This window comes from Sycon ciliatum, chromosome 4 (assembly GCF_964019385.1).
Source record: "Sycon ciliatum chromosome 4, ocSycCili1.1, whole genome shotgun sequence".
NCBI lineage: Eukaryota > Metazoa > Porifera > Calcarea > Leucosolenida > Sycettidae > Sycon > Sycon ciliatum.
This window is the reverse complement of record NC_088646.1, coordinates 27,288,366-27,305,893: the sequence shown is the minus strand read 5'-3', so window position 1 is coordinate 27,305,893 and position 17,528 is coordinate 27,288,366. Positions and strand designations below refer to the sequence as shown.

Here is a 17,528-nt window from a genome sequence, read left to right as displayed (position 1 = left end):
CAGGGTTACTGCTGACTGACGTCATGACGTGCATGCCACGCGTACGCAACTACGCATGCGCGGATTATGCCCGGCCGGGCCGTGTTATAATAATTTATAGGAGGAAAAGATTTTTTTTCAAATTCAAATACATGTACCTGAATGTACAAATGAGGAGGTCGATCGAGAACTATTTGCAACGACTAGTCGACTGTAGTTCTAGACACATTCTTTTCACTCCAGTAATCAAGTCTTCTGAGCTTTCACTGTTCTCCTCTCAGTCAGAGTCTTGAATTTGTTTTCTGCTTGTGTGTGATGTCTATTTTCTTCCATGATTTCTTCATGCAATGTACATGTGTGAAAATATTTTTCAAAATACAGTAGATATAGATGTTCTACCGTATACGCGTAGAAGTTTACAAGTGAACTGACTCTAGTTAGTAGTACATGTACTGGGATAAGCCATGGATAACAGACTGACAGTCAAGGTAATTGCTGATGCGTGTAATGGTGATACGTGACATATGCAACTCGTGAAGGACCTGGAACTGCCCTCTGGACTGGACATCTACAAGTATCTGCATGACTGATTGTACTGCATAGCTGGTAAGCAACTGGCTGTTGTTCTGCAGACGTGCACAGTAGTATAGAAGTAGCAGCACCTGCTGAGAAACTAAGTACTTGCTAGACGTGGGTTGGGTAGCATCTCATCGCTGGCAGTGACCCAGTGCTGTGTACAAGGCAGCACGTGTAAGCTGCTGTTAGCATAAAGACCTGCAGGACTGCCCAACACCACAATGGCCGTTGTCCTGTGGAAGTACTCAAACCCGTACGCAGCTCGTTCCGAGCAGCCAACGCGCCAGTTCACCTTCAAAGGACACCGAGTGGACATTGCCCAGAACCTGGGCGTGAAAGTAGATGCACATCACAACACATCGGAGAAGCTGTGGGACGGATCGTTTCTGCTCGCCAGCTTCCTGGAGAGTGCATACTTCCGGCCGGGATTCTGGCATGGGAAGCGGTGTGTTGAGCTCGGTTGTGGTACTGGGTTAGTGGGCATTGTGGCGTGGCTGCACGGCGCACGAGTCGCGCTTACCGACCAAGAAGCGGCGCTGGAGAGAGCACGCCAGAACGTGACGGCCAACGTGGGCCGTGTGAGTGCGGCCGATGACACACTCTCGCCGTCCAACATCACCGTCGAGCCGTTGGACTGGTGCAAGGTGCAGACCAAGTGCGTCACTTCCTGTGAGGAGAAGAAGTATGATGTCATCCTCGGCTCCGAAGTAGTTTATCTTCCTGAGATGTCAGTCCATCTTCTTGCCACCATAGAGAGACTTTCAAAACCCGGCACAGACATTTTCATTTGTTACAAAGAGCGTGGCCTTGGTGAGGATAACTTCTGGAAGATGTTGGCCGAGAAAGGAGTCACTGTTGAAACTATGCCATCCAAATATTTCCCAGAGGACTTCGCACATTCTTCATATAGGATTTTGAAGTTTCAACTTGCGAACACATGCTGAGCAAGGCAGGAAAGAAGATAATTTGTTTGGAACCCTTGGCTTGGGTCGGTCAGGAGTTTGTTGTGTGGTGTGCCATTACACCAGGTCACATAGTCCTCTGCGTAAAAGCTCTCTCTCTCTCTCTGTCTCTGTCTCTCTCTCTCTCTCTCTCTGTCTCTCTCTCTCTCTCTCTGTCTCTCTCTGTCAGGATTACTGGCAAATTAACCCCCTCAACCCAATAACTCAATAGAAATAGATGGCCTCGAAAACGTTCAAGGAACGTACATGTAAATGACAAGTAGTTTTGCTCATGGTTTGGAGTGCGCAACTTGCCCTATTCATTGCGTTAATTACATAGCTCTCTTCGCCCTATTACTAGAGCATCTCTGTTAAATTAGGTAATAGACCGCAATCCAGTGAGGTGCGATCAGAGTAATTATTTTTACACTTCCCAGTACAAACCAGAACTGGTTTCAATCTGAATTGATTGCATGTCCCAGGAATGGATAAACTGTCAGCACCCAATCACACACTCGTGCGTGATTGCATGTCCCAGGAATGGATAAACTGTCAGCACCCAACCACACACTCATGCGTGCACACACGCACACACACACACACACACACACACACACACACACACACACACACACATGCAAACGGGCCATTGGGTTACCTGCAGAGTACAGGCCCAAGGACAGCCAGCCACTGTCAAAGTTCTATCAAAGACTTGTCTGGGCATTCCGCCCTGTATGTCCTGGAAACAGTGGGCGGTAGCAAAGGAAATAATCAGAGAATAGCAGCAGCTTTCTTGCAAATGGGACATCTTTCACTCGTGGAAATTCTTTGGGTAAGTGCGCAGGGGGACACTGCGGCAGAATTGAACAGGGGCACACTCTACAAATATCTGTGTGTGGAGCCTAGTTGAGTAATAATAGAGATTGGATACACAAATTGTAATAGTATGTATGCTATAATACAGGGAATGAGTAGAAATTCGAAAATGGGCCGTGCCCAAAGGAAATCGGTGGCGAGCAAAGTCCTTCAAACTAGCAGTGGCACGCTAGTGCCAAACTGCCCTAAAGGGGATAGGAGCAGATATTAGACACCCTTAGCAAAAAACGTTATGTTGTAACGGTATTATCGTAAGGGGGAAAATACCGTGATTTGGGTTCGACCTTTAGCAAGATGCACGCTATTTTTAGTACGCTGTTGCCACGAGAGTAGCTTTGATTTCGCGCGGTACAACCATTTTTGTCACCATATACGCGATACAAGGTGAAATGCGTACGGACTATGCAATATTTGGCCAAAACACGTACCGTTGGTCACAACGATAAATCAGCCCCCATAACGTTTATACGCTGCAGCTTCAACGCTATTTGGGTGATCAAGGTACGAGTACCGTAAAAAATAGCGTTACCGTTGTTTGCTAAGGGTGTCTAATGGCAGAAACACGCACGCATACTTGCCACCAGTTACAGATATCCCATTGCCTACTGGCAGGGTCAAAATTGGAAACGGTTCCGGTTGGCTAGCTCACTCAGCAACGAATGCAAACACACATCAGTCGCAGAGTGGACAGGTGGAACACTTAAGACGATGTAAATACTAATGAAATAGCTGGGTTCAAGTTCGGACAATTGTCATTATGTGTGCTTATAACCACTTGCATGCTATCCACGCAAGTGTTGCAGTGCATCGAGGTAGTCTGTGCGCGTCGTAGATGCCAGGCATGATTGGACAAGTTCCGGGCCACGTCGAAAGCCGCCGCATGTGTACTCCACTACTCAAGACTCCATGCATTGTAGTTGCGTGGCTCGTAGAACATATGCGGTGACGTTACACCCGGCCATGTGCATGCTGTGGAGCAGGAGTGATGGCAACACACTGGCGTGGCTGCCATGCGCCGCCTCTGAACCCACGCATTGTGCAAGGCCTAGCATCTGCACGCCTTCTTGGCACAGACGGCTCACATTCTCTGCAAACACAGAAAACAAACGCAGAAAACAAAACGGGAGAGCCACCACAGTGACCAGACTATAGCATTATACCAATCACGACGCACACACAGTGACCAAAGTCTAATCTACAAAGGTGACGCGCAGTTACCAGGTACGCCACGACAACTTGTTCTCCACCATTCCAACACAGTCACGTTCTTCATGCAAGACACCTTTAGGAGCTGCATCTGATCCTTGAAGATGATGGCATTCCCTACAGATGTAAACAAAAAAGGCTGCCTAACTGCCCCTCATGAGAACGGTGAAATTATATTTTCCAGGCTCAGCATTTATTCATAGGGTATGGAGCCAAGAGGATTGTCAGTAATTCATACAAACACTCTAGCAATGCTGCAACGTACCACATGATGGCATGCATTATCCCCCCCCCCCCTTCCATGCATTATCCCCCCCCCCCCCCCTGCCATGCATTATCCCCCCCCCCCCCCCTGCCATGCATTATCCCCCCCCCCCCTGCCATGCATTATCCCCCCCCCCTGCCATGCATTATGACGATGTATACACTGCCAGCGTGCCTTTACAGTGTGCTTACCAATGACCTGCGGTTGCCTTTCTCGGGACTTTTCGTCACTCCGTGCAGTTCGCCCTGAACTGCGGCTATCCACTCCCGCATGTCCCTCTCAGTCGGTGCCTGGGTGAGAAGCGGCAGAAGAGAACACTAAACTTGCCAAAACGAACGCCTACACGTAAAAACCGTAAAAGGGGATTACATGGGATCCCGTGCACAGCCGCGCGCAAGTATATGGCTGGCTATAATCGCCCTCACCTCCTCCTTGATTGGCCTTGGCCATGAGTGTGTGCGTAATATTAATAATAATAATAAACTCCACCGTGGGATCTAGACTGTTAACAGACCAACACTACATGCAGGCACCCACCAGGCAGCAGCTGCCTAGATATACACACCCACCCACTTGCATGTACATGTACTGTGCCTTTTCAGGCCAATACACAGAACCCTGACTGCCTGAGGCCGTTTCTTCAGAACAGGATTCACTGATTTGTTATCACCTCAGTGAAAGTGAGCCTTTTATTCAGAAACCCTTCAGGTGCACACAGCCTAACTGGAACACAGAACATCAGAACTCCAGCCGTCCTTACCTGGATATAGTATATGCAACCATTTGTTACCAGCTGGAAGACGTTGCCTCTGCTACTGAAACTGTTACAGATAACACGGGGAGAGGGAAAGGTAGAATAATAGTAAATACCAGTAGGCGAGGGAATCGGATAATCCCAAAAAGTGCTGTACTCCGCTCCAAATGTTTTCTGCGGATCTACTTCAACTGATTTCCTACTGACTGGGGAGGTAACTGGATAAAAGAGGACCGGATAAGCGAGCGAGGTCTTTCTGTACGAAAAGTGTCACTACTCAGTCTCATGCCAAGAGAGCAACTTGGAGGAGTGCAGTCATGTAGAGTACCTACACACATGTACCTGTCACGGACACTAGCAAGCCTAAACTAAAGAACAACTGCACACACCCCATTGCTACCAAACATACATGTATATCATCTGCTCGAAGCAATCTAAAATGTCTCTTTGTGATATCTAGAGGTGAGTAGCATGCATCATCAAGCAGGATGTAGGACTGCAGGTATGGCATGATAGTGACCAGGGATTTTGACGAGCAATGGATGGTTGCAATGCATCGTAAAGGAAACTGGATGAGAGGGTCCTTCTTGTCACCACGTGTTGTGCAAGCCCCGAAATTCTTACAGCGCCCAGCCATGCAGATATTCAGTCGGAGATCAAACCCCGGTGGCGACAAGATGCTCACTTACCTGGTGCATTCGTTCACTGCCAGTATTTCCGTGATGGCAATGTTCCTGATGGGTTCTTTATCCTACCAAGTGGGAACAGAAGGAGCACCAGAAGCCACAACAACAACAACGTAATTAGAACACAGTGGCTTTTTCTATCGGTAGCTGGTGAACATTGACTATTTGAGGTAGTGCACTATACATAATAACAGCCTGAACATCAACAAGCTTTCCCACGTTACTGACAAAGAATACTATCTGACGATGTAGAACTAGTTGCTCCATTCACCCAATTAACACAGCAGATTAACCCGGGTCCGAGAGCATGATGGTTTTGACGACCGTCATGCTAGTGCCAGGAGATTTTTAGGCGAGCTGTGAAGTTTCATGGCATATCTGGTTTCAGAGATAATCATTCGGCCACACATATCTTTGGTCTACTATCCAAACTCGTCTGCAGCAGTAATTCAACATGAATGAGGGAAGCTACCAGGTTTGAGCTAGGTAACAGGGAAATGTTTGTAGATATTGTATATGTGCACATTCATGTATCCTGTTGGATCAACTTTCCTGTACGGTTGCTTTTGACACATTATACTTTCTCGATTAGGTCCAGACCATGGCTCCTCCGCAGGCATTACAAGAGTAAAAAAATCAGTTGTGTATCAATTTTCAATGAAAACTCCAATTCTAAATTTGCGTGTTTTCTTGGCTCAGATCATGTACTGCTGACATCAGTCAGCTGTGACCTTTTCCAGAGCCTGGTGCATGTGAAGCAGGTATGCAGGCGATAACATACTCATGCTGGTATACACACACTCAAATCTTAGCTGAGTCCTACTGAAAACGATAGCAGGCAACCCATCCATAAACATCTAAAAGGTGTCTCTGGGTAAACGTTCCAAGACAAAAACAGGAATCACACTGACTGCTTACCGTTTCCGACGAGTAGTATGCGAAACCAAACGGGTCAAGCAGGAAAAAGCGCTTTTTCCAGTTCTTCCTCTGTGCAGTCATAAGAGCATAGATATACCATACACGTATGTACTGTAGTGTCAGCCAAACGGCGAGCGGTATTTCGGTAGTGGACATTATACATCCGGGCAAATACGATGCATTGCTGTGGCTACAAACCATACGGGGGGGGGGGGGGGTATTCTCCGAATGGTGTTGACTCGTGGTGCAAATGCTCTACACTTACAACACGTGTGCGTGTATGGCATGACATACTAATGAACCAAACAAACGAGCAACCAAGCAGGCATACCACACACCACATGTCTCGTACTGTATAAGTACAAAGTTTCGTTTGGAATTAACGTTCGCTATATTCGTCAGGGGGCACAAATTAACCAAAGTGACCCCTTCTGAACGTTCAGGGTGACAGACCTCAACCAAAAACGAGATTTAGTACGTAACGAACCTACTGGTGGAGTGATCTAACGAAAGAATTCATGAACCGTCGGAAAATGTGTACTTATCAGCGGCGCTCCAGCAAATATCTACAGGGGGTTCCAAACCGAACAGCTGATACATGTACATGGACACGCATGTGGTTGCCAGTAGTACATTTACGAAATTTAGGGGTTCCGTGGAACCCCTGGAACCCCTCCTGGATCCGCCCCTGCGTATACAGTACTCAAGACGACAAGAGCACTGTACACCCACAGGTAGCATGCAGTTATACACCCCGCATGCTGTTGAGGTAAGCAAATACCACAAGTCACCTTTTGGAGGCGCAATGTGGGTCAAGGGAATGACAAGTGTGGTGCATTTGTGTGTGTGTGTGTGTGTTTGTTTGTTTGTTTGTTTTTTTTTACTATTATTCACAAACCCAACTCGTAAAATAAATAATTATGTGGACAAAAACAAACAGCTACTGAGCAGGGGCTGCACTGGGCAGCAGTGATGGTGAGGTACCAGGGGCTCCACCGACCAAAGGTCTCGGCTTCAATGCCACAAGCACGCACGTGTGTGTGTGTGTTTGTGGGTGGGTCTTTCAAAGACTAATGGCCGCCGAGAAGCTCTCGTCCTATTGATCAGGAATGCAACTTACAACGTGTCCCTGCTTGACGCAATACCCGCTCTTCACCACTCGCCCTCCCTCACGCCGATGGCCGACACCAAGGGACGAGCCACTGGTAGCGCTGCTCATTCCCTGCTGTGGCGGAGCGTTGGCACCTAACGTACTGCTGCCTAGAGACATCACACGGTCAGGATGGGAGACATCAGTGTCGCTTGTTCTTTCCGGAGGGGCAGAGCCATCGCCATCCGACTGTTGGAAAGACATGAAATCAGAAGAAACGAGTACTAAGAGCTGTGTACTCATTTAGAATCCAACCATTGCCGATATAATATATCGGCATTGAATGGTTAGATTTTAACGTGGAAATATAGAAGCTGCAACGAACTAGGCCACGTTTCGGATACGCAACATCTACCCAAGATTGAATTTCCTCAATATGGTGGTGTGCATGGGGGCTAATAGCGCAGTGTGGAGTGGTGGAGTGTTTATAAGCTGGGAAGGTATATTATACCTCCCCAGCTATACCGATTGTGACAGAGTGGCAGCCCCGCGACTACAGTCCAAGTAGATTAGTTTTCTATCGAGCATGCCTTGTTGAAATGTCGGCAGCACCGCATGTACAAGACGACACTGTGTGTACATGCGTCAATGATGGAAGTCGCCGAAATCATAATTATAGAGGAACAATACTCATACGCTGCATGGTCACAGAGCTTGTGTACAGGCACTGGTACAGGCTCGCCTAGGAATTCCGGCATTAGCTGTACAGTGGTTCATTGATGCACAGTACACGTCCTACCAGTATACATAGCAAGCTCATACACAGCAGTGCAGTAGGAGTACACAGGGCGGGTGCTGACATGCACGCACCTTCATGGGCAGTCGTACCACCACCCCAGCGACTACATGCGTTTTCGTTCCTGAGGTAGTGTCAGTCTTGCTAGGGGCCGTTGCCGAACAACTTGATCTGTCTTGCAAGCTGAGACTTTCTACACCATGCTGCATAACTGGATCAGTGCTGGCTGAGGATTGCATAGTCAAGCGCTGTACACACCGAGAGAAACAGTAGAAGTGAATCAGAGTGAGTGAGAGAGTGAGTGAGACAGTGAGTGAGTGAGAGAGTGAGAGAGCGAGTGAGTGAGTGGGTACATGTATGTGCATGCGTGAAACCATTGTGTGTGTGTCAATAAATTGAATCCGAACTGATGAGCACTGGTGCATGCAGTGCTAAAGGCCGCAGCTCGGCTTCGCACACATCCATGATATAACCGCAATCACCCAATGGCACACTCACAGCATACATGTACAGTCCGTATCGCCTATAAGGTTGGCGGCTATAGTAATATACCGGATATAGTGATCAATTTCTCAAATTCATTTTCATTTGCCATAACCAAGTATACACAGTTATCGCGTATAGTAATAATCGCCTATAGTGATCAAATTCATATTGCAAAAGACCTTTATTACATTATTTTTGCATCGGCTATAGTGATTTATGAAAAATCAAGCAATGTCAGAGGAGAACAGGGCATTACTTCTTCGTGAAGAACTTGTCCAGTGAGTGTTGTTTGGTGAGTTTTGCTCGTACAAGTGACCAAAATATGCCTCCATCGTGAGGAAATGCTGATTTTGTGTGTCAGGAGCTACAGCCAGCTACATGACATTGTACATGTATGTAGTGCGTATGTGCACGGCGCGCTGAGTCGTTTGACACCCCACTCGCATACATTGCATGCAGTACCGGTCATAGTAATATATCGCTTATAGTGATAAAATGCTCAAAATCAAACACCAACGCTATAGGCGATACTAACTGTACATCGGTGCGGAGTTCACATGCCACACCCGTAGTCTGCTCAGCATGTCTATTGCATACCGTGCAGTCCGCCAGCAGAGCCTGAACCAAACGCATGGCCTTACTTACCCGACAGGCAAGTCTGATCTGGTCGATCCACTTTGACCGCTCCTCGTCCGAGTATGCAGCCAGATAGATTGGCCCACCGACGGTTTGGATTTCTGCACAACAACCAGCCCAAGCGACAGCCGATCACACTTGACCCAGTCATAATCTTTACAGCCTGTACATAAAATGTGTCAACGCCTGCTTGGGCTTTCAACGGAGATTGGCAAGGGCTGGAAAAAAGGATACGGAATATTGTTCGTTGCGGGTGGGGGGTCGTGCAGAGCGGGAGCTTCAAGGTTTTCTGAGTGCAAGAAATGGGTCTTGATCGCACCATAGTAATGGGTCTTGATCGCACCATGGTAATGGGTCTTGATCGCACCATGATCTGATGAATTTCAGCAGTGGGTTTGGTGCTAAGTGACCTTACGTACCTAAACATGATCGATGATCCTTGACTGTCGTTGTATCGACCTGATTGCCATAGAGTAAAGTAAACAAAAGTTACAAAACATCAAGTTCATCAGTCAACCAGTCCTCGGTGCTAATGCCAGTATACATTCTAATCGAGTTCATCAGTCAGCCAGTCCTCAGTGCTATTGCCAGTCTAAAGTCGTGGTGGCCAAAGAAATCCGACCAACGACCGGAAAGCAGCGCCAAAGCCGTCGGAGGTTCGGATAGGTTTTTTCAACTGTGCGGAATGTAATTGAAATGGAAACACAGCACTACTTGACTCGTGGGTCGGATTTTTGGCCACGGCTGTTGCAGAATAGAGAAGTAAGTCCGAATGCGACCCTGTCCAAAGACTGCCACACACACATACATACACACACACACACACGCGCGCACGCACGACCACACACACACAAACACACACACACGCGGCAGCACACACACACAAGTAGCAAAGGACTTGACTTACACCTAGCACCCTCTTTAGGCGAATTTCTCCACGACTTTGCCGCTCTTCCTCAGGAAGGTTCTGCAAGCAACACCACCACAATACGAACAAAAACGACAAACAAAGTCAGAACTTGGTCTGGATTTGCACAGCTGTGCAATTGACATGACACTCTACCTTCCTCTGTTCGTGACTGCGTTGCAAGACAGATAAAGCCCTTGAGCAGCAGAAGTTCAACTTTTTCACAAAACACACGCGTGCGCACACACACACAAACACAAACAGACACATACCCACACAAACACACACGCCGACATACACACACTATACTTCAGTACATGTATAGTCCGTTCTTGCCAGCACATGGCATGATCCAACACACACACACACACAAACAAGTGAGACAATGAGGACCTGGGGAAGTGATGCAAGGTGTTGTGTACCATACACTCTAAGGTTCCAAGAACTGAGACCGACCAGTATTTATTTACATGGCACGAACGATTACAGAGGATGCAAGATAGAAAAGGAAACGAAAGAAATTACATGACTGTGTTGAAGCAAGAGAGAAGAAGAACTGCCTAGAAACCAGGTAAGACAAACTGTCGAAAGCACTAGCGCCAAAATGAAAACAACTGTCAAAAGCACTAGCGCCAAAATGTAGCCAGATCGATACTCGATCACGCCCGAGTACAGTTCGTACAGTCCGAGTAGCCAAATTAGTACCTCACGACGTCACTAAAACTAAACACAAAAAATACGCCGTGCGTGCACTCAAGAAATTCAAACTACGAGTGCGAAGCGAAATAAAGGAACGTAACTACGTCGTCAAACAGTGCAGCAGAGCAGTCTACTGACTAATCCAGCATGGATGTTATGACATCTGGGCACTTATCTAACACAACGATCAAGGATACTGCACAGCAAGTTACGTAGACACAGGTAAGACAGGTCAAATACAAATCAATAAATTCAAAGCTCCAGAAAGAATTCAAACAAATCAAGCATAGCATAGCCTAGCATAGAAGCACCTAGCCAGGGAATCAAGTAGGAGTTACAGTCATGACGAGATCTGACACACATTCACTGAAGACCTTTCCCACGACAACACCATTCACAACACAAGGTATAGTAGCACCAGCACGGCAGCAGCAAGCAGCAGTACAGAACAGGGCTCCATGCCCTTGAAAGGAGTTTTAACTATGTTAGCACGTCCATTCGTACGGAGAGAGCATTGGCATTGTAGAATATTGTGACAAATCCATACATGGGATAGACGGGTACAAATACACACACACTGCCAACAATCAATTTCCTTGCCACGTGCTGCCGGCAGCTTACTGAGCAGCAGGTAGCGACAGTGTGGTACAACAATGGCTATGCCAAGCAAAGCCGTGCAAAGCCACCAGTGCATGCAAAGGCATCCTGTTTGCACGCCCGGAACACAGACAGTGCACGGCATGCACGTGTCTCCTCCACTGTTCCAGATCTGACATGCACCGCAGCGGCTGTGGAGCTTCGCAGTTCACACAGGAAGGGCACGCCTGCAGCACCAGCATTAGCAGCAGCAGCCGTTGATCTAGCAGTGGTCAGATTGCGTCTGGCGTGCACAGATCGATCTGTGCACGCCAGACGCAATGTGACCACTGCTGCACACGGTGCGTTGTTTGTCACAGAATGAGTACACACTGCGTACACCGTAGGCTACGACACAATACTCCTGGCGTGCCACACGGCGTTTTATAGCATTGTTGTGTATGCCTCACAGGCAGCTGTTTCATTCTGCTGCACTGTAGCAACTAGCAGTAGTTGCCATACATGGCTTGTGCCAATGCACAGATGAAGTGCACCTAGGACTGGTAGCTGCTGCGGAAGTGGAGCTGTCTGTTTCTGCGTATCACACTGCACACACCCCACACAATCAGCTGATGTTCGTCCTAGTTTCTACAAGTATATGTAGCCGTGTGTCCGATGTAATAGAGCGTGCACGCGCATGTAACACACAATGTTCCTCCGCTCATCGGAATGCTACAGGAACACGGTGGAACTGCACTGCGGTCTGGCCAAGGACACACTGACACCTCTAAGAACCACGTTGTTCACGTCACTTACATGTACCGTCCCGGGATATACATTACACGTACACCAATGCCCCCCCCCCCCCCCCCGGGCCAAGGGTGGGGATCCCCTGATTTCCCTAGTGCCCTGCATGTACTGGATTGTTTTTGTAAAATCCACCCCAAAACAACGATGGGAAGGGGTATTTCAACCTATATCACGGTAAATAGCAGGTAACAGAATCGGATAGACCTTCAAAAATCAAGCAAGATGCAATGACACGCAGCGCACTGACGAATGCCTTAGTGCACACACCATCCCTTAGTGCACACACCATCCGTCTGCAGCGGCGCTATTTTAAAACTGTTATACTGCGGCGGCGGCCACAGGCACAGGAAACTTCACCCGAACTGTCCATTCTCTATTTTCCTGCTTGGTGTAGTAATACAACTCCGCATGCAAGCGCACATTCTGGTCATTCCACTGAAGCAGATATTGAGGTCATAGCCATGGCTGTTGCACCGCTCCTAAAATAAAAATACTCCTAAAATACACCCGGCCACCACACCCTAGAGGGCCACAAGAAATTAAGGCTGACAGGAGCATGCTGGTAAAACCACTACAAAACACTAATCAGATTCTACCTGTAGGTGTTTACATGGCACAACTTTGAAAAGCACAATGGGTATATGCCGCCCAGAGGCATACGTGTGTTTACCAGCAGCGCATCTACTTCTACTTCCCTGAATACATTACTATGGCTTTTCCTGCAGCTCTGGTGTGCACTGCAGCCCTGGTTGGTGACTGGCAGGCTCCACTGCACACTCAACACCCTGCTCATTGTTTGCTGCCCGCATTGTTTATCAATTTGAAGGTTTCTCCAAAGCAAATCGGGATGCTTGTACAGGCTGCAATACCTTAAACTAAGGAAGCATTTCGAACACAATTGCACCTGCCAAACCGATCCTGAATGATAGGGCAAACGACACCAGCCCATCAGCCATGAACATCTGCTCTCCATTGCCTCAGCATCAACCTATATAACAATCTCTTATTTTACCTGCGAATCCCTCGGCTACATGTCTTTCAACTTCATGCCGTGATCTGATTTTCTGCACTTCATTTCCTATACTATTCTGAGCACCAGGCTCACTTCTCTGTGCTGGCTGCGCCAAAGAACTCCACAAAGGCTGAAACAATACTCTCAGTGCAACAGTACTAGAATGGTTGATTATAGCACGAGTCCCTCGTATACATATACATGTGCATGAAGTGGATCGTCCAGACACACTAGTATTATCGCCAGTTGTCCTGGACCCCTAATGAAAGAGGTCAGGATATGTGAGGTCTAACTGTACATGTACATGATATGCATACACTAGGCTCCGACTTCCAAGACCGTATCATAGGCAACTCCAGGCTGGCTCACTCCTATTAAAGTTCGAGGGGCCCACGGCCATTGAGTAGTCAGCTTTGATATGTTTGGACCCGTTTCTGTTTTTCCAAGCCGGACATTGGTGGGCGGCGCATTCTTGGAACCCGATGACCTCAGTGAAACAAACAATTTGCATTGCCCTCAAAGAAACTGGGGGTAGACATCATTATGCAGGTGACAAGTTTCTTGCAGTGAGCAACTTAAGTACACTGAGTACAGTGTGCACATGTGTGTATGTGTGTGTGTATGTGTATGTGTGTGTGTGCACGTGAATGTGGCACTTGCGTGCATAAACAGTATACAGCAGGGTGTCGTAGCATCCACGTCAGAGATAACATAAGACCAATGTACCAGCAACTATGGGTATTTCGACCCCTGATTGCCAACTTCTACCTGGTCTGCAGTCTACGCGACAAGAAATCGCTGCTGAAATAGCCGTCCACCGATCCAAAATCCGGCCCAGACCAGTGGTGAAACGCATACCGCACAGCGTGCACACATACACACACACTGGTCCAACGGAGACTGGAACAGACAGCACGGGAGTGCTAACATTAGTTCATGTATCACCTGTCCATGTTATCTCCCTGCATGGCTGACACGACTCCCTGCTACTCCAGCTCAGATTACCAAGACTACACACAACAGAGTGGGCAAGTCTGCTTGATTTGGGTCATGGCATATTTTTTGGACGTCAACCATCTCCAGATGCCACCAGTCACTAGTGGGATTCACAACTTCGAAAACTTACTTCTTACATCCAACCCCTTGAGTGACCCCAGCTGTGTTTTACAAAATTGGATGCAAACCCCTAGTCCCGAAGCAAAGAGCTAGCCTAGCCCCCCCCCCCCCCCCCCAGGTACAAATCCCGCTGAAGTCTCTCGCTTGCAGCCACGCTACGCACCTTTCGTATGAACTTTGGTTGGTGATGATTCAAGACTACTGGAGAACTTGGAATCAACAGATAATTGGGCTAGGGGTCAGCCTGACCAGCTGAAGTGCTGCATACTCCCATGTTTGTGTACTCTCACTACCGGTAATACCATAAGGAACTCAACACATAGTCATGACTTATAGAGCCAATGTATGTATACAAATATATGCATGTGCACAGGCACAAGCACCGGTACATGTGCGCACGTGCACAAACACATACAATATACCGGTATGTGTGTTTGTGTGCGCGCGCACACCCACACGCATGTTCATGCATGAGGGCACTCAACACTGGTCATGTCATGTGTGTGCGTGGCTGCTGGACACACAGTCCTGATTCCATATCTCAGTTCTAACAAACACAGTCATGTCACTGGGGTGCTGACTGCTGATTCCATTACACATGCCGAGGCTGTGGCTAGAGCTGTACAAAACTCCTGTCTTCTATCCTGGACCACCCTCTGCCACTCCCTGGCCAGGACTACTAGTACTTCAGTGTTCACATAAAAGTAACTGAACTACAATGACATTTCACTCCTCTCCTCAGTCTCTGCTTCTGCCGCACTCAGGACATGTGCACATGAACTGATTAGTACGAATACTAATTATACTATCAGTGTCACTGTATCAGGGCAGGTCTTGAAATCGTACACCCAGGGAATGGTGAAAACGGTGCACATTCAGACTTTTATACTGGGAAGAAAAGGACCCACAACTTGGCACAAGTAATTCATAGTAATACGCTATAAATTCCACTATAACAAGTAATTCATAGTAATACGCTATAAATTCCACTATAATAACTATGATATCCACTAACACCACCAGTTACTTGACATGTGATAACATTGCACGACACTGACGTAACGGTACCGACCTTCTACACCTAAGTAACTGGCAATCAGCTCTAGCACTTCAGACGTTCAGACTTTTGATCATCAATTGCCAAGAACATTGAATGTTATAATTTCGTCAGAGGAAATCAATGGCAACCCCACAGAGCCCCATCACTACTCGGTGTGTTTCTTCATTATGTGAGCGGGTCATCTGGCATGGACCGCATTCCACAATCCCACCACAGTCTCAGTCTCACTCCATGATCCACACGTCTTGGACTTGGTCCACACACTACAACAGTACACAAGACTGCTGCCCTTTCCCTTCAGCTTTTTCTGTGCGTGAGTGTGCCTACTTCGCGTAGATCTACCTTGCGGCCGATAACGCTGCCATGTTATCTGGAACACTGCTACTAGCCGTGTCCATTGCCATTCTCTACTCATATCATCAGCCCACAAGCCACACGACGAACGACAAATCGGTTCTCGCAGTCAAACAAAGCAGCGGTTGGCACATGACCGCAAGCAGCCCTGAGCCCAGGCCCGAAGAGCGGATCGGAGGGGAAGGACTGTCCGACTGAAGTAACGATGTGTGAAATTAGGCACATCCCGTGTGAGTGAACTCATCAAAGGAAAACACGTTTTCAGTCTCTCTACCACGATGGGGCCAGAAACCAAGCTCGTCAGCTTCCAACTCTAGTAGAGGTCTGGGCACACGCAAGATGCGTGGTAGATCTATTAGTAGGTCTACACACTAGTACTACGTCTTCTTCACTGACACTCCTAGACTAGACTTACCGCTGGTTTGTCCTTATAGTAACGTAGGCAGGCATGTTCCAGGACGAAGTAGCGCCGATTCCACTTGCTGTTCTTCGACTCCTTGTCCAAATAGCCCTCCTGGCCGAGCGGCAAGCCTTGGCCAGTGGCTGCGCCTTTCGTTGCAGTGCCATCTTTGGACTGCTGGCCCTCTGCTGTCGACATCTCTATTGGGAATCTCACCAGCACTCTTCTATTCAAGCGCACGATATTATAATCGCCAGTGGCAAACAATCGTCGAATCCTGGGGTCTACTAAGAGTTGTGCTGGAAAGGTAACAACTAACCCAGCGCACACTGGTGTTGACCTCTGCTGCTGCTGCTGCTGCCTAGCGGATCGCCTCTCTGGCACAGATCTGGGGAGCTCGCTCGCCTCGAGCAGGGCAAGCCGGGAGTTTGTCAAACTTTGATTGTGCACGCAGCTAAAATACTCTCGAGTGCTGAATGATAGAGCAGCAGCAGCAGCACTGCATGCCACTGGTGTTTCCGCTCCAATGCCAGGTCACTCCAACAAATCACTGACACAACCAACCATACAAGTTACAACGCTACTATCTACTCGTTGAGCTACACGTCTACTCTCAAGTCTCAGGCCAGGACAAGTAACAGTTACGAGTTAGTTCTGCTACTGCTACTAAAATACGCACGAGTTGGTTACTTGAGACATCTAAACTTTTAGTGCTAGCGAGCCGATGTTGTGCGTGCGATCCTACTGGAGCTGTGCGTGCTGCTTTATTTTGTGCAACGACAGTTTTCTCTGCTTCCGTACTTGGTGTACAGCGATCACCATGATCAGTGAGCATGCAAGTAACCTCTAACATAGTCTAACTCTAACTAAAAGTCTAACTCTAAGTCTAAAAATGCGCTCTACCTGCGAATGCGGCCTTCACTTCAGTACATGGTCTAGTCAGCACGTCACGCATACAGCTACAGTACAGAGTCAGTGCAGGTTACTGAGGTATGCTGGGCATGCCAATCATTGTGTTCGACTACTACATACTACATGTAGTACCTGTCAGTAGTAGACCTACTCAGTACTGCCCCACGCAGCGCTAGCGCACGCTGCACCGAGTCCGTCCGGCCGTGGACTTGTAATTGTACGAGGTGCAGGTGATTCGTCATTATTTTAACACGAACGTAAAAAAGCCTTCCGTAGGGTTCGAGGTGTGAATCTTTCCATTTCTTCCTCTAAAATTAATGTAATACTGATGTCCTTGGATTGCAATGTTGGGTTTGTCATTCACATAATCCTTGGTGTTGGGAAGCAGGTGGCAGTTGAAAAATGGCAATTTCCGCATATTATTTTGTTGTGGTCATTTCTCTTAACATCATGGTAAAATACATGTAGGCCTT

The 17,528-nt window shown here is 47.7% G+C and overlaps 2 protein-coding genes across 2 annotated transcripts; one reads left to right on the top strand and one right to left on the bottom strand.

The window, feature by feature from the left end:
- Positions 1 to 139: 139 nt before the first annotated feature.
- Positions 140 to 2,008, top strand: LOC135815382 (protein N-lysine methyltransferase METTL21A-like). The gene has a single exon (XM_065328672.1). It carries the CDS (start codon positions 777 to 779, stop codon positions 1,497 to 1,499), a length of 723 nt encoding a protein of 240 aa, XP_065184744.1. The 5' UTR covers positions 140 to 776; the 3' UTR covers positions 1,500 to 2,008.
- Positions 2,009 to 2,145: 137 nt separating this feature from the next.
- LOC135815381 (pleckstrin homology domain-containing family A member 2-like) lies at positions 2,146 to 16,852 on the bottom strand. The gene is made up of 11 exons (XM_065328671.1): positions 16,159 to 16,852; positions 10,117 to 10,176; positions 9,629 to 9,668; positions 9,219 to 9,310; positions 8,162 to 8,335; positions 7,322 to 7,540; positions 6,202 to 6,270; positions 5,287 to 5,348; positions 4,604 to 4,664; positions 4,035 to 4,133; positions 2,146 to 3,459 (listed from the first exon to the last, which is right to left on the bottom strand). Exons 1-11 carry the CDS (start codon positions 16,339 to 16,341, stop codon positions 3,451 to 3,453), a joined length of 1,068 nt encoding a protein of 355 aa, XP_065184743.1. The 5' UTR covers positions 16,342 to 16,852; the 3' UTR covers positions 2,146 to 3,450.
- Positions 16,853 to 17,528: the final 676 nt, after the last annotated feature.